Source organism: Mercenaria mercenaria, unplaced genomic scaffold, assembly GCF_021730395.1.
Source record: "Mercenaria mercenaria strain notata unplaced genomic scaffold, MADL_Memer_1 contig_3808, whole genome shotgun sequence".
Classification (NCBI taxonomy): domain Eukaryota; kingdom Metazoa; phylum Mollusca; class Bivalvia; order Venerida; family Veneridae; genus Mercenaria; species Mercenaria mercenaria.
This window is the reverse complement of record NW_026461984.1, coordinates 40,589-64,941: the sequence shown is the minus strand read 5'-3', so window position 1 is coordinate 64,941 and position 24,353 is coordinate 40,589. Positions and strand designations below refer to the sequence as shown.

Genomic DNA, 24,353 nt, shown 5'->3' with positions numbered 1-24,353 from the left:
ATGTTAGAATATTTTGTGTAGTTAGTTTAAAACACTAGTATATGATGAATTGCATACATGCTTAGAAGTTCCTAAAAGCTGTCACAGGAGACAGCGTGCCGTGACTGTTTCGATGGCGGATATTGAAATAGGGCACAACTGTTGAAGTTGGAGCTATCCTTGGAATGTTGAATGGATCCAATGTTGATGGCGATATTGTACAATAGTTTATGTCTGAGTCAGTTGTATTTCGTAATAACAGAGATAGATTGTAAGTGTATCCAAACATTAACTAAATTCAAAAGGGAATATTTCATAGAATAATTCTGCAAGAGTTATGCACCATGTGTCATATCATGTGGCTTATAATTAACAACTATGTTAAGTTTGAATCAAACCCATTTAGTAATAACTGAGGTAGCGAAAAATTGCATCACGACTTTAACCTGAAATTCAAAGTAAAAAGGGGGCATAATTCATATCGTATTGGTGCCAGAGTTATGGACATTGGGTGTCCTATGACGAGGAGGATCATCGGGTGTGGAATAATCATTTTAAGTTTGAATCAAATCTCTTTTGTAATAAGATATAGCGTAATGCATCAAAAGTAACCTAAATTATAAGTAAAAGGGGGCATAAGTCACGAAAAAATTGTGCCAGAGTGATGGACCTTGTGCCATATGATGTAGGTGATGATATGGCACAACATTATTTTAGGTTTGAATTAAATCCGTTTAGTAATAACAGGAATAAAGAGAAAGTGCAGCAAAACTTTAACCTGAAATTCTAAGTAAAAAGGGGGAATAATTCATGAAATATTGGATCATCAAGAGTTATACAGTCATTGTGTCATATGATGTGAGTAATGATGAAGAATAACTATTATAACTTTGGAGCAGATCCATATCAATTAATAACTGGGATATAGTAAAATGCATCAAAACCTTAACCAAGGTTAGCTCAATGTACTTCGTATAGTCGAACTAGCTAAAAAATAGCGCATACTCCCTAAAGGTGAATTTATACATAATAATTGCCATTGTTGCATGGTAGGAAGTCTTGCCATTAAATATTCACATCATTGAAGGGCAAGTGATTTGAAGTCAGCGACCTTAACCACTCGGCCACGGAGGCCCCGGAGGAGATATTGAATACTTTGTGAGTTGCACAAGTGGTGACAACACACAGTGCATATAGGAAATACTTTTGAAACTATGAATGAGACAAGCGCAGATGTACATTTTGTTTGTGGTGCAACATTATAATTTCTCCATCAAATATTGGCCCTAATTGTTAAAAAAAGAACTTTATCATGTTATAATTCTGGGGATAAGAGTGTTCTGCCACGACATGCATTTCATTCATCTGCCATCGGATAAAACAAGAGTACCGGAACATCACGCTGCCCGCAATCAGACAAACTGTTTTATTACTTTCAAATACATTTAGGACGTATCAGTGACTTTCATGTTGATATCAAAGAAAACATATTTAGAATACTTGTGTATATAACTTCTAAAACTTCCTTTAAAGGTGGTAGATCTCAGATCTTTATCATGGTATGGATTTGACCGAAAGTTTAATAAATGATCATACACGCTTATTTGTATTCACTGTATGTTTTTTACATGTTCGATTTTCGCTGGATTCATTTCCCTATTTTGGTTGCCAAACAAAAATAGAGATATTTTAGCATATGCAGGGCGTCCGCTGCCTATCGCATTTGGAGCCACTGGCTCAAACTTTGACTAAAGTGGCTCCAAAAAATCTCGAGTGGCGAAACATTATTGCTCCACATATATTTTCTTTTTTTCCCCCACGGAGTTATTGTGTATTTGTTCCGGAAGTTATGTATAAATTTAATAAACGTTATATGAATATAAGAACTATTGTACTATGTTTGTCAAAGGTTAACATTAACACATATATATTTAGCCAAAATTCGTTAGAAATGCAAGTTTGTAAACTTAGTATTACCTACCTTTACCTATCTTGGTTGAGCAACCAGGATAGATTTGAAATAAATGAATTAGGAAGCTAAAACTTACCTTTCTGGTTATTATTATGATTATTGAAATATCTCAATATCTATCAAATAGAATTATAAATTATACTGAAGTAAAATGAAATAGTACACTTTATGAATACTTTCATATTAAAGTGGAGTAATTACAAATTAATTTACTGTGTCCATGTTTGTTTTTTATCCCTGCACTCTTGTTGATTTCTTTTTCAAAATTCTTAATGCCTACTTACCGAAAAAACTCACTTTTTGCTACCTAATAATAGGCATATACTGTCGTAGTATTTCATCTTTTCCAAATCCCACCATCAAAAGTTTCTCTTTCGTACCTCATCTGCATATGTTACACGACCATGTTGCTAACGCATCTTTGTACTTGTGTAAATATCTCTTAATGGAGACGAACTCATATAAGTTTTTGTAAACTTGTTTTCTAATCCATTCATGCCAAATTCATGTATATTGTTATATGTGCTGTTTTCTAAATAAATACTGTTTAAACCAATTACAAATTTCATAAAAAAATAATGAAACATACATTTCTAACAGGGATCTAACTCTATGTAATGGGTCTTTTTGTTCATAAAATTGTTACCCTACGGCTGGTGTTACGTGATCGTATAGAATATTGTTCCTTCGCGTTGTGTCTTTGGTGGGTAATCAAGAGCTCATATGTATGTGAAACGAGAAGAGATGGAAAATAAACAAACACACTGTCGGTTTTATATAATGTATTAATTGTTAACTAGAATATGCAGAAATAATCACACGCGAGCCTCTCTCTGTATCTACGTATATACAAGTCAAACTAGATGAAACAGTTAATAGTAATATAATCCCAAAATGTCTTTCAATACAGCACACCCTGACGCAGAATTGGTGGCTGGAAAATAATGTGTGTACTCTACAGGTATCTATCTAACAGTGCGCGCCACAGTACCGTGGTCTATGGGTTTTATAACAATTATGTGACCTTTGACTGTCTAGACATGAGGACATAGTTATTATTAACTTCTTTCTAAATATATGTTTGACCAATGCCCATTTGATCGGGTCAACTACATGTCACGCGTATACCTGTGTGACCGGTTAAGGTATTTCATGTATAAACTGAAATATACGAATATACATGAAAGATGGAATGCTAGATATCATAATGACCTGGGTAAACGTTAAAGTATAACAAAATAAATCTCAAACAGAATATACTTAAAATGAAAAATGTCATAAAATGTTGATGAAATGTGATTGACCTCCTTAATACTATTTTACGGTAGATCAGTATAGTGCCAGGTGCGTTTTGTTTCATAACTTGAAATTTCTGTTAAATAGATAACATACACCTGACAATAATGCTTTGCGGTAAATTTTCAATATATACAAAATGAAAACTATACTTTTTCATTTTCTAGTGTCTGTTGCAGCTGACACTTTTCGATACTTCGAGACACTCAATATTCTATCAAGGGAATAACTATAATGATATCAAGTGAACGGCTTAATTAATTCTTAAGCACACTGCTGCGGCGATGACGGTCCTAGTATGTACATATATATAATTATAACGCATAGTCTTATCGCCATGTTTGTAGATGATATGCAGATGTTTTTACTGTTAAATTTCCCTCGTTTATCTTGGACCTGCACTCCCGGTGGTTTTAAACTGAAGGTAAGTCGAAGTTTTGTTTAAAATAGTGATTTAATTAAGCTATTTGTTTAAGAAATAGATAGAACGTTACAGTCCTACTCAAATCAACTTCGAGTACCAAAAAAGTTATTAGAGTTTTAAATATGTGAAGATTGTGCCGCAAATAGGGCCACTATACAGGGACATACATACAGGGCGGCTAACTTGACATTTCCGTATCATACACGATCCAGGTAACATTCCATATGCGTCGAAGACAGGGAAACGACTGCTTTGTTACAGCCTACATAGCTCCCTTCGAATATAGCTTCTCTGGGAGTTGTACATATTCGGAACACATTTTCGTATATTCTATGCATAAAAAGGATCTATACACGGAGCACCTATAGCTCTGTTCCGCATATAGCATACAGGTCTCATTTTGTTTCTACAGTGTAACATGGGGTAAGTTCACATGGAAGCTCTAGGGTAGTACGTGTAGAGACCGACTCTATACTCGATAACCAACTTGAACGGTATAAGTTAGTACACCAATCGTACCTTCCCTGTTGAAGAGCTGAACTCTGCAAACTCCACGGCAAGGTAGGGTTTACTGGTTCCTTGCTTTTTATCACAGCGCTCAATTTGCAGGGGAGAAAAGTTTTACATATTTCCAGGGCCCAATTTTTGATTGGTCGGTTTCATTACTGGTTAGAGTAAGTATCTTTTACACAACAGTTTACCCTTCCCTAGAGCTCCGATGTGAACTCACCCATCTATATTCTTAAAACTATGCTGAAATGATATTGACTGAGTAAGTTTGTAGATGAAGTTGTGAAAACACATTTATTCAGGAAGGGCCTGAATTGTCCACCTGAAAACTTGTAGTACAGTCTTGACCCCATGTGTCTGTGTCAGTGTGATTTTAAAGAGAATGTTTCACTTTACTTTATTATTCAAATAATTTGTTCCTATCTTATTTTTAAACGTTTTATTGTCAGAATAGTGTTCAGTCAATCTGCAATGGGTCGTTTAGATGGTAAGGTGGCAGTGTTGACGGCAGCGGCACAGGGTATTGGGCGAGCTGTAGCTGAGGTAAGGACTTCATTTTTGGGGAGAAGGAGACACTGGGACAACAATCAAATACAATTCACTCTGCAAACTGGTATAATTGATCGTGTTAAGCCCTGACAGTACTTAAGGAACCAGCGTTGGAGCAATCTATTCTAGTCGCGTAATGGCGAACAGGTTATTGAACACTAATTGTTTACTTTGCATGGCCACAGAGTTCTCATCTAAAGCTGGTTTTGGTTTAAATTTCATTTTTTATGTATTTACTGAAATTTTTGTACACGAACATGAGAGAGAAGGTTGTATTTGGTGTAATGAAAGTCAATTTACCACGCCCCAGCACTGTGCTTTTGACATGATTTTACAATAAGCAAAATTTAATGAAAGATTTACTATTTCTCACCCAGTGAAATATATTTGATACGTTTTCAGAGAAAAATTATCAGATATATTTCTCTGCAATAGTTAACAATACACATAAACATGAAATGCTTGTTTGCTATTTTTTTTTCTATATATATTTCTTGAAGGCATTTCTCCGAGAGGGGGCGACAGTAATTGCTACAGATATCAATCTGGAGAAACTGAAAGAATTGGAACAATTAGGTAATTATCAATATTATTAAATACTATTTAATCAGTAAGTTCTATTTGCTAGTTATGTAAAATGACAGCAAGTTCGTCTGTTTGAAGCCCTTCCTCCTAATACTAACTGACATACAAAAGCTTTAGCACCATTGGACATAATTATGCTAACATGTAAGCCAGAGTTATATTGCCACGTGAGGTCAGCCCTTGATGCCAAAATCGTGTGTATAATCTGAAAACATTTGACCAAGTAATTCCTGAGAAACATGCTTACATGCAAAATTGTTGCAAAATTTCTATGAGAAAAAGGGGCATAATTTTGACAAAATAAATGCTAGTGTTATGTTTCTTGTCGTTGGATGGGGAAGAGGGGAAGAGGATGTTTTGCGCATGCTCATTGTCAACACACGAAGGCCTGACAGTGGGTCACCTTTCATTGCTTGATCCGGAATGACTGTTGCAGCATTTTTGAGAAAGCTAGATATAATACTAGAGACAATTTTTAAAATGGCAAAGTGGTCAACGTTCGTATAGTCCCCATTTTACATACCCCTTTCAGGGCCTCACTTCGTGTGAGTTAGCTTACTAAACATAAATTTAAATCGTGTCAATTTTTCAGCAAATGTTAAACTTTATTTTGATACCAACCATTGATAACAATTTGCAGAAATAAAGAAAACTAAAGGTAAAAATCCTCATTTTCTGTCCGAGTTTATCTTCAGTACCAGTATGGGTAGACTTAAAAATAAACGCAGACCTGTTACTCGCCTTGAATGCATTTCAAAAACATAAAACAACTTCACGTTATAGCAGTGCCTTACTCGTATAGTTCTGTTTCAGGTGCTGACTGTCGTGTGTTAGATGTAATGGACACAGCAGCAGTGAATGCTTTCGCTGCTACCATACCTCGGATTAACATACTTTTCAACTGTGCTGGGTAAGAAATATCCATAGACGCCAGGATTTTTAAACAATTTACACGTATTCGTAAATTGAACATTTATGTTATCAACAACATAGAGACTTGCTCGAGTAAAACATGTGATTTATTTTCTTCCATTCAGTCGGACAAGATCTCATTTCAGAGGCGTCTCTTAGTTGTTTGGCACAAAGTCGGCAAAAATGAGAGCAATTATTACAATGACTATCCAACCAAACACTGTTTCCCTTGCACGTTTTTTTAGTATTTTAAACGTTTGTTATTACCTTGTAGGAAAGTCTTAAACTATCTAAATGAGTTTGTTGCAAGTGAAATTTTCATTAATGTCTTGCATCCTATTTCAGTTTTGTTTTTCATGGGACTTTGTTGGACACTGAAGAGAAAGACTGGGATTTTTCTTTCGATCTTAATGTGAAGAGTATGTACCGAATGAGCAAAGCATTTCTTCCAAAGGTAAAACTTGTAGCTTTCCTTCACATGGTAGAACTTGCAGCATTTCTTTCAATGGTAAGGTTGAAGCTTTCCTTCCAATGGTAAAACTTGTACCAATTTAGCAAAGCATTACTTTCTAAAATAAAACTTGTAGCTTTCATCCCTATGGTAAAAGTTTACCAATTTAGCAAAGCATACCTTTCTAAGATATAACTTGTAGCTTTCCTTCCAATTGTAAAACTTGCAGCTTTCTTTCCATGGTAAAACTAGAACAGAATGTCCAAAGCCTTCATTCAAAAGGTAAAACTTGTAGATTTCCTTCGATGGCAAAACCCTGTACTGAATGGACAAATATTCCTTCCACCGTAAAACCCCTCTGCTAAAGGAAAAACTTGTAGCCTTCATTCTAGTGATTAAACTTGTAGGCTTCCTTCCATGATAAAACTTGTATCCTTTCTCCCAATAGTAAAAACTGGCACCGAAAAGAATTCCTTCCAAATGTAAAACTTGTAGCTTTCCATCCATGGTAAAACTAATACTGAATGTCCAAAGCCTTCTTTCGAAAAGTAAAACTTGTATAGTCCCTCCATGGTAGAACTTGTATATTTTTTATACGCCCGTTTGATAAACGGGACGTATTATGGGAACGCCCCTGGCGGGCGGGCGGGCGGGCGGAGGGCGGGCGGCCTCCACAGACTTTTTCCGGAGCATATCTTCTTCATGCATGGAGGGATTTTGATGAAACTTGGCACAGTTGTTCACCATCATGAGACGGAGTGTCTTGCACAAGAACCAGGTCCCTAGGTCTAAGGTCAAGGTCACACTTAGAGATCAAAAGTCAAATTCAAGAATGACTTTGTCTGGAGCATATCTTCTTCATGCATGGAGGGATGTTGATGAAACTTGGCACAATTGTTCACCATCATAAGACAGAGTGTCATGCACAAGAACCAGGTCCCTAGGTCTAAGGTCAAGGTCACACTTAGAGATCAAAAGTCAAATTCAAGAATGACTTTGTTCGGAGCATATCTTCTTCTTTCATGGAGGGATTTTGATGTAACTTGGCACAATTGTTCACCATCATAAGACGGAGTGTCTTGCGCAAGAACCAGGTCCCTAGGTCTAAGGTCAAGGTCACACTTAGAGGTCAAAGGATACAAGAATAATAACTTTGTCCGGAGCATTTCTTCTTCATGCATGGAGGGATTTTGATATAACTTGGAACAAATGTTCACCACCACGAGATGGTGTGTCATGCACAAGAACCAGGTCCCTAGGTCTAAGGTCAAGGTCACACTTAGAGGCCAAAGGTCAGATGCAAGAATGACTTTGTTCGAAGCATTTCTTCTTCATGCATGGAGGGATTTTGATGTAACTTGGCACAATTATACACCATCATGAGACGAAGTGCCTTCTTTAGAATTACTTCACTTTGTTGTTAGTATAAATACCCTATATTGTAACTTTTTCATTACTAGTCATAGGGAAAAATCAAGACCACTTTTCTGTAGTACAACATGCATGTTACATCCAATTTTGAGGTGTATTTTGACCTATCTCTACCTGGTAAGGATTTTTTTGTGGACTTACAATTTTTTCTTTGGATTTTTTTTAACTTCCCTTAGTTGTTACTATAAATAACTTATATTGTAACTTTCTTTATAATTGACCGTAGGGAAAAACCAAGACCACTTTTCTGTGGTACAACATTGATGTTACTTTCAAATTTTAGGTGCATTTTAAGGTATCTCTACCTGGTAAGGAGTTTTTATGTGGATTTAAAAGACAAAAGAATTACAATAATTAATAAACAACCACAAAATTAAAATTCCATTTGCAAGTACAGGTGCTAGTGTAAAGAAATTCGCTGTGACGGGCGTATATTGTGACATTCTGGCACTCTTGTTTCCATGGTAAAACTCTGTGCCGAATGGGCATTCCTTCCAAAGGTAAAACCCTCCTGCTAAAGGAAAAACTCACAGCCTTCCTTCCAGTGGTTAAGCTTGTACAGAATGTGCAAAGCATTTCTTCAAAAGATAAAACTTGTACCATTTTTGCAATGCCGAATACTTGTTGGTAAAACTTAATGCTTGATGGTAATGCATTTCTTATAAAGGATTCCCGTTGATGGTTAACTTGAATATTCAGCATATGTAAACAAGTCCAAATAGTTGAAACTTGTACAGAATATGTACAGCATTTCTCCTTAGCCATTCTTGCCGAAGTTGAAACTTGTACAGAATGCGTAAAGCATTTCTCCCGAAGTACTCCTGTCGAACGTAAAACTTGTAAAAAAGGTGTAAAGCTTAACATTTGTTACAGTCCGTTTTCTAATAAAGTTGCAAATTGTAATAATTATTACAAAATGGGTTGGAGTATTAATTACAATGGGAAATCTACAAGTTTCATCTTTGACAGGAAAACTTTATGCCTTCTGTAAAAGAAAATGTGAATCAAAGTTTATTTGAGCCGTGTCATGAGAAAACCAACATAGTGGCTTTGCGACCAGCATGGATCCAGACCAGCCTGCACATCCGCGCAGTCTGGTCAGGATCCATGCTGTTCGCCAACAGTTTCTCCAATTCCAATAGGCTTTAAAAGCGAACAGTATGGAGCCTGACCAGACTGCGCGGATGCGCAGGCTGGTCTGGATCCATGCTGGTCGCAAACCCACTATGTTGGTTTTCTCATTGCACGGCTCATTTTAAGTTTCATAGAAATGCGACAAATAATAAGGATGTTATATTGACAGTCTACGAACTTCCCGATCACCCCTCGTATAAGATGGAACTTTTACAAAATGTGTATTTGTTATTTCTTACAACTAATTCCTGCCATAACTTAAACTTCTGTGAAATGTCTAAAGGGTCCTTGTCAAAATCAATATTAGTGCTTGTACTAATGACTTTTCTGGATAAGCCTAAAGAATTGGCTTACAGATTTTTTTTCAATGACACTAGTGAACGCCGATCGTTTTACTTGTACAGATTTACCTTCCAAATTGTATGTTTTTCTATCTGAACTACCTTTTTTTCGTATTACACATTTATCAAAACACTTAATGTGTATCAATATTATGTTGGAAGACTGAACAAAACACGAAGTCAGATGTTCTTCTGTGCGGAGGACTGCTGGCACAGCTTGTTTCCTGTATGCAAGTACCACAAAGTGTGGTTAGAAATGCATAAAATCACGTGTTCCTTAGGGGTATAGAAAACATGCGATTCTGTCTGAAAGGGTTAGTGTGAGAATCAGCTTGCTGTCCCGTCAATTAAGTATTAAATTCTGTTTCAGATGATCCAGCAAGATTCAGGAAACATTATAAACATGTCTTCAGTCGCTTCAAGCATCAAAGGCAAGTAGCTAATCTTTACACTGCTAAATTTCTACAATGGACTGGTCCATCATTCAATTTGGGCTGTACCATTTATTACTTGAAGGGGTGTTCACTGAAAATTTATTGACTGAACAGCTAACAGTGCAGACCATAATCATCCTGCACGGATGTGCGGGCTGATCTTGTTCTGTACTGGTCGCAAAGGCAGAATAACTTGCCGCCAGCAACTAAAGAATATTTTCTCTATGTTACGAATTTTCTTAAGTTACAAAGAACCATGAAAATATATTACAAGTATGTGTGTCGGAAATTATAAAAACACACGAGAAAAAAACAACAACAAAAAAACCGTAACATCTATGTATGGCAAATATTTCAGTCTTGCAATTTATGTGCAACTATTTTGATATACATTCATCTTTATTCAGTATTCTAATGAGGTAGGGTCTTTGGGATATCCGAAGTGTACGTGGAGTTCGTGTTGTATTTCATGTAAATACAGAATCACAAAATTTAAATGTTAACTGACGTAAAATTCGATTGCAAACGCAAGCTTATTTCGGAACGGTGGAGTCTGGGATAAAGGAAATCTGACGTAGCGTCTTCAGCCACGTCAACGTCACATACGGAAGCATTTCGCAACGTAAAAACAACGTAGACTTTTTTTTGTATACTTTAATATCTTGGTCAATTTATTAATCATCTAACAGTGTCGCGACTATGACGGATATTCTGTATTTCTTACCGACCACAGAATTTCTGTATATCCTAATAAAATTCCTTTGAATGGAAGTTTCAAGGGCGGTAGTTGCGTGAATAATGCACGTGCACACGTAACAAAGGTCATGCCAATAAATGTTGCTTTTTAATTTTCTTGGTTGGAGTTAAATTTAGTAACAAAACTGAGTGCAGTGCTTATGAATGTACACCAATGAAGGTTGTTCTCTTATGAATGTAGTCTGTGTATGTTAATAGTTTATCAAATGCGATTCATTGTTTTTTTGCCCCATCTGTCCTTCTTATGCTACGTTTTCATTTTTTAAACCCTTTTTAAGTAGTCGATTTTTGCTGTTTAAAATAGTCTTTTTTAAAAATTTAATGTTTAACTATTTTTTTATTAAAAAAAAAATTTCCCTACTATTCTACTATTTTTTTGGGAGCCCCGGGAATCTTTGGTATAGGGAGCTACCGGGGCCGCTGTAAAGGGCCTTACAAAGGCAATGGCTGCAGACTTCATCCCCCAACAACATCCGTTTTTAAATTGTATCAACCCGGGTACTTTTGTTGTTTCTTGCAACAAGAAATTTACTTTTTTAACGAGTTATTTTTATTTTTTTTTAAAAACGACAAAATAAAACCCGGGGTCCTTTTTTATAAAGAAATTTTAAAAAAAATAAGTTTTGACTAATTAAGATTTTACTTAATTTTTGGGGTGTTTTTCAGCTTAATCAAAATTAAAAAACTAAGTCCTTTCAAAAAAACAATTTAAAATTTAAGATACTTTAAGAATGACTTAAGTCAGAAAACAAAAGGGGCCCGTGAGTACGATTGGGTTGTTTTTTTTCCCAGATAAAAGCATTTTAAAAAACATATTTGCGCAGTTGTATCGTCTGAAATTAATTTTGTTTTTTTTAAAAATTTTTCGTCCAAAATAAAAGCCAAGAATTACTTAAAAAGGGTTTTTTTTATGAATAAAAAAATTTTCTTAATAAAAAAATTTAAAAAATTTTCTTACCTAAGTAATACTTAATTAAAAAAATCGTTTTCTTATACTTTTACTTAAATGCTTTAGAATACGGCCCCAGAATTTACTAGAGGACTTTGTCCCAAGAAAAAATCTTTAAACACCAGACTGTGTGAAAAGAAACTTTGAAAAAAAGTGACAAAATTGCCGACGAAGATAAATTCCCAAACTATTCAGGTGCTTAATGCCATTGCCAAACAAGGGCGTTTATATAAAAAACATGATTTATTTTTAAATCTTTTTCTACTTATCAGGGACAAATTTTAATCGTTTTCTACATTCATACCATGTTTAAATCGTTTTCTACATATCAGGGAACCCGGGAAAATCTTTTTCCCCTTACATATCATGACCAGGTTAATCGTTTTCTACATACATAAACCAAAATTTTAAAATTTTTTTCCGGGTTTTAATCGTTTTAAAAAAAGGAGTATAAAATCATTTCATTTCTTTTTTTGGTCTGGGGTTTTCCTACCTCGTACGCCTTTAAACGATGGGTTTTTACTTTACCGGCCCCAAAAAGCAGGATAGAATGTTAAAGGGATTTCCGGAGACACTCCGCGGAAAGGTAAAGTTTAAGACCCAAACCCCCAACGTGGAAAGGGGTTTTTGGAGAATCCGGGCAATTATGCGATCGCACGGACGGGAAAAACCGCTGAAACCGGGATCAGAACTCTGAAGCTGTTTTAATTGAAACACTGTTTTAAAAAAACCCATTTTCAATATTTCACTTTATTAATTCGAAAAACAACTTTAAGTTGTTAAATTTTTAATTTTAAATTTGAAACACTTAAATTTGATTTCATTTCCTTGGAAACGGTAAAACACACCTTCTTTACGCGGCAAAATTTCAAGCAAAACCCCAAACCCGGACCGGGCTTGAAAGATTTTCAAGCTCGGCAAAACTGGGTTGGGTTTCTGTACAGCAAGGAATTTGCAAACCCTCGTAAAAATATTTTCGTTTCGGGAACGGGGTTTGACTTTTAAAAAATATTTTGAAAAAATAGGGGATATTTTGGCTATGAAAAGTGTGATTCAGACATCGAAATTTTAAAAGGGTTTTCTTTTTTATTGAATAAAAAATTTTACGAAACTATACCGGAATTATGTTTAAAACAATACAAACTACTGCAAAAAATTTTTTCCCCTTGCAGTAGGGTTTTTTAAAAATTTTTAAAACAAACGCTTTAAAATTAAAATTTTTTAAAATTTTTTAAATTTCAGTCCACATATGTTACCGGTCAGCAGTTTTGGCCCATCGACGGGGGCCCTGGAGTTTTAAAGATTTATAAAGCAAAAACAGCCCTCCCGCTGCATTGGAATCACCCTATGGGGTTTTCACTCGATAAAACTACTTATAAACAAAAATACAAAAAAGGCCCTTCTGTTTAAAAAGAAATGTTTTTACTTTTATTAAAGTGGTTACAGTTGTTTTTGGTACCTGAAAATAGTCACTGTAATATTCCGAAAGAAACATAAAAGAAAGGAAAAACAACATTTAAAAAATTTTATAGCATAACTTATGACAAAAAAAGAATTTTTTCTATTGGGAAAACCCTGTCGGACAACAGAAGGATGATTTATCTTTTAAAACCCCAACACAAAAAAATACAGGGTCTTTGTTTATACATGTGAAAAGGAAAAAGCAATGTTTTCAAATTTTAAATTTTTCCCGACTTGCCCAGTGTCATCCATCAGCTAAGCAAAAAATTCCCAGTAACCCTATATTAACCGAGTTACTGGTTTAATACAAAGGGACTAATCTTTTAAAAGGGGAATTTTTGGCATTCAATAACCCAAACCCAATTTAAAAAAAAAGGTACATTTGGGTGAACTAGAACTCACGTTGAACTTTTCCGATAAAACCTTTTTACATAATCTTAAAACATTGGCAAAAAAGTAAAGGCGTTCGGGACTTTTGAACTTTGAGAACACTTTTTAAAAATTTTGGCATCCCCTTTTGGAAATGCACAACAAAAGTAACTTTAAATTCCCCAAAATTTCCTTCGTTGAAAAAGTGACCCCACAATTTTGGTAAAATTTTTTAAGGGTTTCCAAATTAAAACCCAAAAATAATGTTTTGTATATAACTTTAAAATTACATTTTGATAAAAAGCGCGGCATTCCCAAAAAATAAATGTTTAATTTTAAACCCCTTTCAAATTTTCCCCCCGGAAACAAAAATGAACTTATGTAAAAAGGGTTTTGTTGACCTTTCCCCTGTTTTTTAACAAATTTTTAATGTGACAACCTGACGCATGCCCCCTAGAAACCCCAAAAACCTTTCCCCCAAATAATATTCTTGATAAGGCTAAAAACTAAAAACCGGAGCCTCAGATGATATAAAGTGCATTGTTAATATAAAGCCCAGTTTTTTATTTTCCAAAAATTTTCCCGTTTTTTTTTTGACAAACCCAAATTTTCAATTTAAAAAAAAAAAAATAAACAAACCTTTAAAAAGTTTTTTACGCAAACAAAATGGTTTTTTCGGATTTTACTTGTGTTTAAAAATTTAAAAGGGTGGAGTTCCCCAGGTCTGACCCCCGCCGAGTTACAAACAGTGCACCCCGGGAAAACCTGGGGGTGTATCGACTACAAAGATGTGTTTTTCCCGACTAAGTTTGAAAACCTTTACTCACATCGTGGAGCTCGAGCTGAAAAAACTCAGGCACCAGACCAAAAACTTTGGGTTTTAAACCCCTTGAAGCGCGGGTTAATTTTGCTTAACTAACCATAGGGCCCCAGACGAAACCCCCACAAACGTTTTGTTAGGCAAGTTTCCCGAATATGTAAACTCCCAAGGAAAATTTTTTAAAAAACTTTTTCTGAACTCAATTTTTTAAGAGGGAATTGAAAAAACCCCAAAAATTTTTTTTTATTTCCAAGAAAGAAAATAATACCGTCAGCAGGGCAAAAACCGTGATATTTTGAAACAAAAAACAGCTGCGACGTGATAATTTTTTCGTTATCCCTGGGATTTTTGGGAGTTGTCCAATGTTTCATTTAATTTTTTTTTTCAAAAAAATCGGGGTTTTTTTGGGGTTTTTTTTTTTATCTTTTTTTTATAGGTTTTCAGATGCACCAGGTCATAAAGGAGTCTATTCACTTGTGGGATAAAAAAAACCGCTTAAATTTTGTGGGGGGGGGCGGGGTGGGGCGTGAGTGTGCTGTGGCGGGGAGGGGGGTGGTGGGTGGGGCGTAAGGTTTTTTTCACAGTTTTCCTTTTTTCGTCATACTCCGATTTTGCTATCACCTTTAATATAAATCGTTCCAATCATTATGCAAATTTTAAATTTTTTAAAAGGGGGTATAATAAAAATAAACAAAAAAAAAATGAAAAATATATTTTCGGCTCCGGTTTCCTCGTCAGATAATACGGCCAAGGTCTTTCCGGGTTTCCAAAAATGGTAATTGTAATTTTTTAACGCCCAAAGTACAAAAGTTTTTTTGTCTAACACATACAAAGACACATTCTTCAGGAAAAAGGCTGTAGTTTTGGATTATCCCTTTTTGTTCCGTTATTCAATTTTTTTGACGTAGTGGGTTTTATGTTTTTGTATCAGGCAATAAAACCCTTATGCACACAAACAAAATAGGGAATGTCTTTTTTATCCTGTTTTTTTTTTTCTACAACAATACCTGGGCAAACTAAACCCCAAAGGGGGGGTTTTATATCCTAAAGAGATTCCACCAGAGAACATATCCGGACCAAGATGTGCACAAACTCGTTCTTGAGCTCCCAAAACTGGGCCAAAAAAGATATCGCCACCCTTTAGAAAAGGTGTGAAAGCGTTTTCTCGGTCACAAAATTTTACGGCAAATCAAATCGTTGGCTCGCTTGGGAAATGCCCTTTTTGCGCAGGGAAAAAACGAGAAAACAGCACAGGTTCGGAAACAGTCCCCCTGCAGACCCCCCTATGTTTGAACTTTTAACGTAAATTTTCATTTATGAAACTTTTTTTTACTGTAAAACATCGGCAAATGGGGCATTTTTGGTCTAAAAAAACAGTTTCCAAAAACAAGGCCCCCACTATTTTGGTTTTTTTTCGTCAAATTTTAAATTTTAAAATTTTATTTTTCCATCCGTTCAAACTTAATGTCGTTCTTTCTGTATCTTATTTGGGAAGGTATTGTTGATTGTGAATGAAAGGGCCCAAATCCCTTTAATTTTGATATTGCTTTAAAAGGAGTAAAAAATTTTTGGGCCCACCAAACAAAAGACCCCACCTAAACCCCAAAACATACTTTAGGCAAAATTTTTGTTTTTTTTTCAGACAAGGATTTTGAAAAAAGCCCAAAGAAAAACAACCTTTCAAATTAAAAGGGAAAGCCCTTTAAAAGTCCACAAAAAAAGGCCCCTTGGAAAAAAGTTCGACCAGAAACTTTTTTTCAGTCACAAAGGGTTTTTGCAAAAAAAATTTTTCCCCTCAAATCGTACCCAAAAACGAGGGAAAAGAACAAAAGTATAACTTTCAAATTCCAAAGAGTACAAAAAGAAAAATGTGTAAAAAAATGTTTAAAGGTTATAGCGAAATTGGTTAAAGACTGTACCCAAATTTTATAGTTTTAAAAATTCCCAAACCTCTATTGATATAACTTTGTAAGCACCTCAAAACTTTCCAAAAAACTTTTACATTTATATGGTTCAAAAAAGCCCAAAAGTTAAGATAAAAAATTACGGAACTTAAAACATCAGTTCCCCTTTAAAAAACTCCCTTTTTTTAAAATTTTTTTTCCCAAAATCAAAAAAAATTAATTTCTGGGACATTTAAAAAAAAGGGTAAATTAAGTATTTTTAAAAAAAGTCAACATTCTTTTTTAAAAACCCCAAAACTTCGTAATGGCTGGTCCCGGGAGTAATGGCTGAGGGATTTCAGTTTCCAGTAATTGTAACCTTAACAAATTTTACCTGATGCTGGGGGTTTTTCCTAAAGGGGGTTTTCCGCGAACACAAACAAAAACCCTACGTGGAGTTTTTTTTTTTTTTTTTTTTTGGCTAATCCCCCCAAACAAAGTACCCGTTAAAAACTAACAAAAAGGGGGTTTTTGGGTTTCTTTTTAAAGGACCAAAAAGGGACTACTTAATCATATTCTAACCCTGGGGGTCAAAAAACAATTTTTGATTCAACGTCAAAATTGTCTTTTTAATTTGACCTACTTATTTTAACGAAGTTTGACAAAAGACATTTTCCCATTGCCGGTCGGAAACCCCTTGTCCCACCGGGCGGGGGACTGTGAGAGAAACCCATACCCCCTTTCCCCTTCTTTGAAGGGGGTGATAGCATAAAAAAGCTATCAGTGGGGTTTTTTGGTATAAAGGTCGTTCGTAATTTTTTTTTTTTTTTAAATTTTTTTTAAATGTTTAAACTGGTTCTTCTCTATTACATGAACGAACGGGGCGAATGATTTTTGACACTTTGCTTTTTCAAATAAAAATACTTTTCACGCTGAAAAACATTCGGCTGGTTTAAATCGTTATTTCAAAAAAAGAGCATAAAAAAAAAAAGTACTTCTTGTTCAAACATTATTTTCACATCTTTTTAGTTTTTTATCCCCCGAAGGGAGGATATATTTTTTGAACCGTCTGCCCTCTGTCGGTCTGCCGCAATTTTCGTCCCCCATATCTTTGTCACCATGGATGGTTTTTCAAATACTTGGCATGAATGTACCACAGTAAGAACGTGCGCGCGCAAGACCCGGGCCGTGTCAAAGTAAAGGTCACACTTAGACGTTAAAGGTCTTTTTCTGATAGTGCATTGATGGGGGCCCGGCCCTTTATTTTTGTCTCCAGGGATGAATTTTCAAGAAACTTAGCATAAATGTGGGGCACAGTAAGACGACGGTTCGGGGCGCAAGCCGGGGTCTGTACCAAAGGTCAAGGTCACACTTAGACTTAAAGGTCTATTTCATGATAGTGCATTGAGGGGCGTGTCCGTCCATATTTTGTCATTCATGCAGGATTTAAAAATTATTGGGCTGAATGTGTACCACAGTAAGACGACGTGTCGCGCGCAAGCCCCAGTCGTAGCTCAAAAGTAAAGGTCACACTTAGAGGGAAAAGGAAATTTTTCATGATAGTGCAATATGGCAGTCCGGGTCCATATCTTTGTCATTCATGCAGGGATTTTAAAAAACTACGCATGAATTGTGGCACAGTAAGACGATATGTCCCCGGCAAGCCCCAGGTTCGTAGGAAAAAGGTCCAAAACCTAAATTGGCCAAACTATTCATTAAAAGGGCCATGGGGGGCTGTGTCCCCATGGAGACAGCTCTTGTTATCTTTTTTTCCCACCGCAAAAGAACTGTTTTTACAAGGAAGCATATTTACAGGGAATTTTCAATGAAGGCAAATTTGCCCCCCAAACAAAATCTTAATCTTTAAAAAAGACAACCTTTAGTAGCCTTCAAAATAAAACAAAGGGGTGCACGCTGAATGCCCCGACAGTACCACCGCCAAACGTGAGTAAATTTTGTTACTATAAATCGGAAATCTTTTTCTGAATTTTAAAATTTTTCAGAGCTGTCGCACCTTGCAATTTTTTTTTTTTCATAAGATTTTTTATTTAAAGGGTTTTGCAAAAGGTATATCTGAATTGAAAAATAAAGTTTGAAAGAAGTATTAAAAAAGGGTATTTTTTTTTGAACCCTTATAGCATCGGCTCCAAAAAAAAGTGTGCACTTTTTTTTTCGTTATTTTTTCTCGTTTTTTTCAGAAAATTTAAAGTTTGGTCCCAAAAATTTAAATCTTTGTAAAAAATTGTGTGCTTTTTTAGATTTTTTATTTATACCAAATTATGTATAAAAAAATAAAAACAAAAACGTCGGAGAATTTTTTTGAAATATTTAAATTTAAAAAAAGTAAACCTTTCTTCGGGAAACTGAGTATATACGGAATCCTGTTTCCCATCGATTTTTCGACCAACAAACCAAAAACTTAAAAATTAAAGCTTTAAATTTCAATTTTTTCTGCTAAAAAATTACCCGAAAGTCGAAATTTTTGAATTTTTTGACCCGAAAATTGTCGTGCAACGCAACTTTTCGCCCCAGAATCAAGCGCGAAAAGTAAAAAGAAGAAAATTTCAACTTCGTGCTAAGAAATTTCCTCGAAAATTTAAAAGTTGAATTTGTAACGCACAATTGCGTGCAAATGTAAACTTATGACTAAATTTTGTAGGGCGAAAAGTATACAAATTTAAGTCTTAACTTCACTTTCGTGCAAGTTCTTTGGGCCCGAAAATTTCGCGATATTATCGTTTAAATTTCGTTTTTTTTCGTTCTAGGGTTATGTTGGGTTGTTTTTTGTTTAGGGTTAGGGTTGGGGGTTTTTGAACGAAATCAATTTAAGCGATAATATCGCGAAATTTCCCCAAAAAGGGGCACGAAAAGTAGAAGTAGCCTGGGCCATTTAATTTAAACATTTGCGCTAGATTATGGGTCGACAAGTTGATTTTTTTGCACGACAATTGGGTCAAAAACTTCAAGATTTCTACTTTTCCGGGACATCTTTGCGCGAGAAGTTAAAGTTAAGGCTTTTTAATTTTACTTTTCGCGCTTTTTTTCAATCGAAAATTTTCCCTTTTGCACTCAATTGTCGTGAAAAAACTTCATTTTTCGACCGCGGTCATTTTTAGCGCGAAAAGTTAAATTAGATGCTTAATTTCAAGTTTTCGCGTATCGCGGGTCGAAAAGTCAGGGGGAAAACGGATTCCGTAATATACATTCGGATTTTTACGCAAGTAACTTTTTTTGGTACAACGTAAAATTTTCCTTCCAAAATTTTTTCAAAATCGTTCAGTGATTTTCCCGTCAATGGTGTGCTTTTTACGTTCCACTATTGTTTAAACAAAAAATCAGTTTTCAAAAAGTTTTAAAACGAAACAATGATAGCAAATAACTCAGGTGTGAGGATCATTGGTATGAAGAAGGGAAAATTGCAGACTCTTCGTTTAAAACTGCCGTGAAAGTCCCTGGGTAGGGTCCGGAGCACGCAGACGGGACAACGGAAAGGGCGGGTACACCCCGAGGGGTCCACAGTCAGGTTTATCACAGAAAACCCACGGGCTCTAGCTTTACTTACAAGTTGCTACACAGGTTAGTTGATTTTTTTCACTTTTTTTCAAAACAAAAAAGGGGTAGGGTAGATTTTCGGACCACGGCCCCAAAAAACAGCCTCAGAGCGTAGGCCCCCCAAAAAAAAAACTGTAACGGGAAAAATTTACAGACGGGTTGTTTAACCCCCAAAAACGTTTTAAAATTTTTTTTCAAATATAGATAGAGGGGGGGAAAGGGGGAAGGGGAGAAAGGCGGCGGGGGAGGGGTTGAAGGGAAAATGAACAAGGATAAATACACAAAAAGGGAAAGCACGTTCCTTTAAAACCCGTTACACACAACGTAACCCTAATAGCGGACATTACCATTTACCAAAGACAAAAAACCCACCCCCCCCAAAACAACAAAAAACATAGATAAACAGACAATAAAAATAACAAAAATGTGGCACCCCCCAAAACACAGACGCCAACACACACATAAAGCAGGAAAAAAACAACAAAACGGGGCCCCCCTTAGGGTTCGGGGCCCGGAATTAAGGTGGACCGATAACTTTCTCATCGTAACGGGGGAGGGGGAAACCAAAAAAAAAGGGGGCGCATTGGAAGAGGGAAGGATGGGGGGGATAGGGGGGGGAGAAAAGGAAAGAAACGCTAACAACAAACGAGACAACAACGCAACACAAAATCGTACAAGACAGACAGCAAACAATTGAAAAAATTGGGCACCGCCCTTGGGTCGGTCTAACCAACAAAGGAAACAGGGGGGTTTAAAAGCGTTAGGGGATGCCAACCACCCCATTTTCAACAAGTTTGACAAAAAACAATGTAAAAAAAATCCTCGCAGGGGTTAACTCGCGAAAAAAAACCCGATCATATTAAAAATGTATTCAACAACGTCTGAATCAAGCACCAAGGCCCAATTTTAAAGGGGACACTAAGAAAAACCCCCAAAACCCTTTTTAAAGACTGAAAGCCATAAATGAAACACGTTATCCCATACTGGCAAACTGCTCAATTAAAATTTTCTTTCTACACTAAAAGTATTCTGAAGGTTTTAACACCATCTCCACTTTCAAGTCAAAAATGCGCCTATGTATCTTTTAAATTTTTAGGCCGTTTTTTGGTTTCCTTTTTAAAGAACCAAAAGGCCATGTGACACTTCCCCCCCATTGATTTTGAACGAGGGCCCCTTTGCCACACCGGTAACTTTTGATACGGGGGGCCATGGTAAAACCACCGACCTCCAAAGCCCCGCGTCAAGAAAACAAACCCAAGCGAAGTTTCAAACCAAATCGGCGGAGGGGAAGTTATTCTAAGTAGGGGTTATGTAGTTTTTAAACATGAACATGTTTTTCCCAAAAGCTTGTTTAAAAAATCATTCTCATTAAAGCGCGAATATTTTTCCGGGCTCCCTGCTGTGCTTTTTGGTGCAAATTACACACTGCAATATTCTAAGTGGTGTCAACTGGAAAGCTAAAGAAAAACTGTGCTTACAGTATTTCTAGCGACTTTCATTTAAAAAAATAGTTTGCTGGATTTGTTTTCGGCCTACAATTTTGACCAAAATTTTTGTCAATATTAATAATGTTATAAAAAATATTATTTTTATTATGTACAACGCCATTGAAAATCATTTATAAAAAAAAGGCGTTAATCAAATTTTTCATTTCAGTTTTTAAATTTTGGTCAAATAAAATACGTAAAAAAGTATATATACACAGCCATTGGTCGGCCCTTAAAAACATTTTCTCTAGGATGTAAAAAAAACATTAATGAGAAATACAATGCTTTACAATAGTCTCGTAATAATTTTCAAAACCTCAATTTGAAGTGTCCATTTCAGCCTTAAAGGAAATTTGTAGACATTTGTTTTTCATCAGTTACATAGGGTAACATGCCAGCATAAATGAGCCACTTTCACATTGCTGTTGAACTGACAGGTAATCTTGAACGATTAGAACAACATGTAGAACTTACATTATTTTTACTATTTATCTTCAGTATTTGACAGGCAACACGGACACAGTAACTGTGGTAGAACAGAAACTGGCTGAACCAGTGCTAGGAAGATTTATACGCTTCAATGTGAAAAACTTCAAAACAAATGGGGCCTCGAACTATGTTGGCATGAGGGTGGAATTGTATGGCTGTAAAAAGAACTAACAGAACAATTTGAGCAAATATTTGCATTATTTATGCATCTTTTAATAGATCAAAATGTAAAGTTCGACTTTCATTCAATAGAAAATGAAAATACCTTAACAAAACAAGGAAAGGTTTTCCCTATCAACAGGGTTGTTCAAATTATGTTGGTATTAAAACTGTAACTAAATTGCATCAGCACAACTATACACTGGTTTTTTATTGACTCCAAAACACAATATGTACTTGTTCATAATTTAGGTAATTCTGTTGATTGAACACAACCATCCTGGTAAAAAAACAAAATAAGACCACCTTTTATTCAAAAACTCTAAAAGACATTTAAAAGAAAGTATCAAGTATGTTAAAATAATATTCCCTAATTCCTGAATTACACTCCATTTGAGCCAGACTTCATGGTATCTTAGTTTCTATGGCTTTAGTACATCCACTACAGTCACAGCAATTCAACCTTTTATTTTTATTTTATGACACACTATAGCTGTATAATACACTTTATCACAGTATTTTTTGTTCCTTCAAGTTTGCATAATCTCATTTCTCACTGTCTGGCAATCAGCCCCTTACTCTGTACATATACAGGTCAAGATTCTGTTCTGGGCCACAGTCTCCCATGGCAATACAGTTATATAATTTATCCCAAGCACATATTTAATTTATAAAGATTTGATATCAACAGCGTGCTTTGACATCTGTGATATCAGATGCTGGTACATCTATAATGTATGTGCTTGGACATCTGTTATGCACGATGGTACATGCATAACATCTGTAATATATAGTGCTACAAGCATTACATCTTGAACGAATGGGGTTACATGTAGGACACTGGTAACATATCATTGACCTGCAATAACAGACTTTCAAATTAATCACTAATGAGTAGGATTCAAACTTCAGTCTCTTTACCCTTTTCTTCCAATCATAGCACTATTTGATTATAAATAATAAATAATGCCCGTGTACCTGTGCATAATATTTTGGACACGAGTTTTTTGCAAACATACTGTGTACCCTCCACATATGTGTAATCACTAAAATTCCTCTCAGCAGAACATATATTGCATAGTTTGTAAAAAGTGCATCATTTCACACACAAAAATCCTCTAACATTTATCAAGAAGCTGTTGAAATTCTCCATAAATATCAATTTATTGTGTCTACTGACTGTCAAAGACAGAGAAGGCGGGGTTAGGTTATTGAATGCCTCCAGGAGGCGTGTCTTGTATGCCTGATCTATGTGAGTGTCTAGGATCTCATGGACTAGGTGCTGATACTCCTCCGTATGACAACAGATGAGGCAAAACAAGGATGAACTGGCTGTGTCAAGGAGGTCCATGTTGAAATTCTCTAGAAGCAACATTCGGAACACAATCTGAAATAAATCCAGTATATATAAGCTGTTAAATAATACATGTATAGGCAACCTTGTCCACCATTAATCTGCCACCAAAGAAAGACACAACCAGTTTGGCCAAAAAGAACACTCAAATAATTATACATTTCTTTTGTATAGTTATCCTAGTTTCCAAACCTGAAAGACTGTCTGAAAACTTTGCAGCCGGAAATACTCTACAGACTTCTAAGAATCACAGTTTTAATAAAGACTTCTTTGCTATAACAAAGTACTTTCTTGTTAGGCTGCAATTCTTAACCCTTACCCTGCTAAATTTCTATAATGAACTTATCCATCTTCCAATTTCGACAGTACCATTAACTGTTACAGGGGTGTTTAGCAAAAAGGTACTGACTGAATGTCGAACAGTGAAGATCATGATCAGTGAGTTGGGTTTTACGGCAAATCGACACAAAATGGTCATATATCGCCGAGATCAGACTGCATGGATGTGCAGGCTAATCATGATCTACATTGGTCACAAAGGCAGAATCAATCTTGTCCAGCATGATAAGGGTTAAATCAAAATAGACTAAGCAACAACAGAGCATTAGAAATATAGATAAAGTCTGTCCAAGTTTGATCCGGACAATTTATGGTTTATAAAGACAACACAAAATTTTCTATCAATTTGACCTAAAGTACTCTTTTTCTGGCTGAGATGACCAAGTTGCTAAAAGAGACACGATTTTAAAATGAACTAGAGTCTGGTATCTGTTCAAGGCTGCATGGAAATGTGTCCATTTGGCAGTTTTTGATGACTTGCATGTTTATACTTGAGCAAATAACAAAATAAGAATAATTTTGTTGAAGACAGGAATAAGGATATCCTTGAAGATGAAATGACTTCAAATCAAAAAGTCACTCAGAAATATTAAATAGCATTCAATTTACAGGGGTTTTGTCTGCGGAATGGTTACTACATAACATAAACAGCTACACAATTACCAAGCAACCTTATTCATTTTAAATCCTAATCTTGTTTAGTTAATGTGTGAAACA

At 35.6% G+C, this 24,353-nt stretch overlaps 2 protein-coding genes across 3 annotated transcripts in view; one reads left to right on the top strand and one right to left on the bottom strand.

Annotated features, from left to right (window-relative positions):
• Positions 1–3,596: 3,596 nt before the first annotated feature.
• LOC128553420 (dehydrogenase/reductase SDR family member 6-like) lies at positions 3,597–10,074 on the top strand. 2 transcript variants are annotated; one of them, XM_053534564.1, is made up of 6 exons: positions 3,597–3,671; positions 4,636–4,724; positions 5,231–5,306; positions 6,129–6,225; positions 6,573–6,681; positions 9,955–10,074. In XM_053534564.1, the coding sequence occupies exons 2-6, from the start codon at positions 4,653–4,655 to the stop codon at positions 10,021–10,023; spliced, it is 423 nt and encodes a 140-aa protein (XP_053390539.1). In that variant the 5' UTR covers positions 3,597–3,671; positions 4,636–4,652; the 3' UTR covers positions 10,024–10,074. The 2 variants fall into 2 exon arrangements, with proteins under 2 accessions (XP_053390539.1, XP_053390538.1); XM_053534563.1 differs by having other exon boundaries at positions 3,599–3,671; positions 4,631–4,724.
• An 11,941-nt stretch (positions 10,075–22,015) lies between these two features.
• LOC128553421 (exportin-4-like) overlaps positions 22,016–24,353 on the bottom strand; it is a 42,539-nt gene continuing 40,201 nt past the window's right edge. The window contains exon 24 of the mRNA XM_053534565.1: positions 22,016–23,330. Within this exon, the coding sequence (XP_053390540.1) occupies positions 23,040–23,330 (291 nt within the window). The 3' untranslated portion in view covers positions 22,016–23,039. The remainder of the gene's footprint in view (positions 23,331–24,353) is intronic.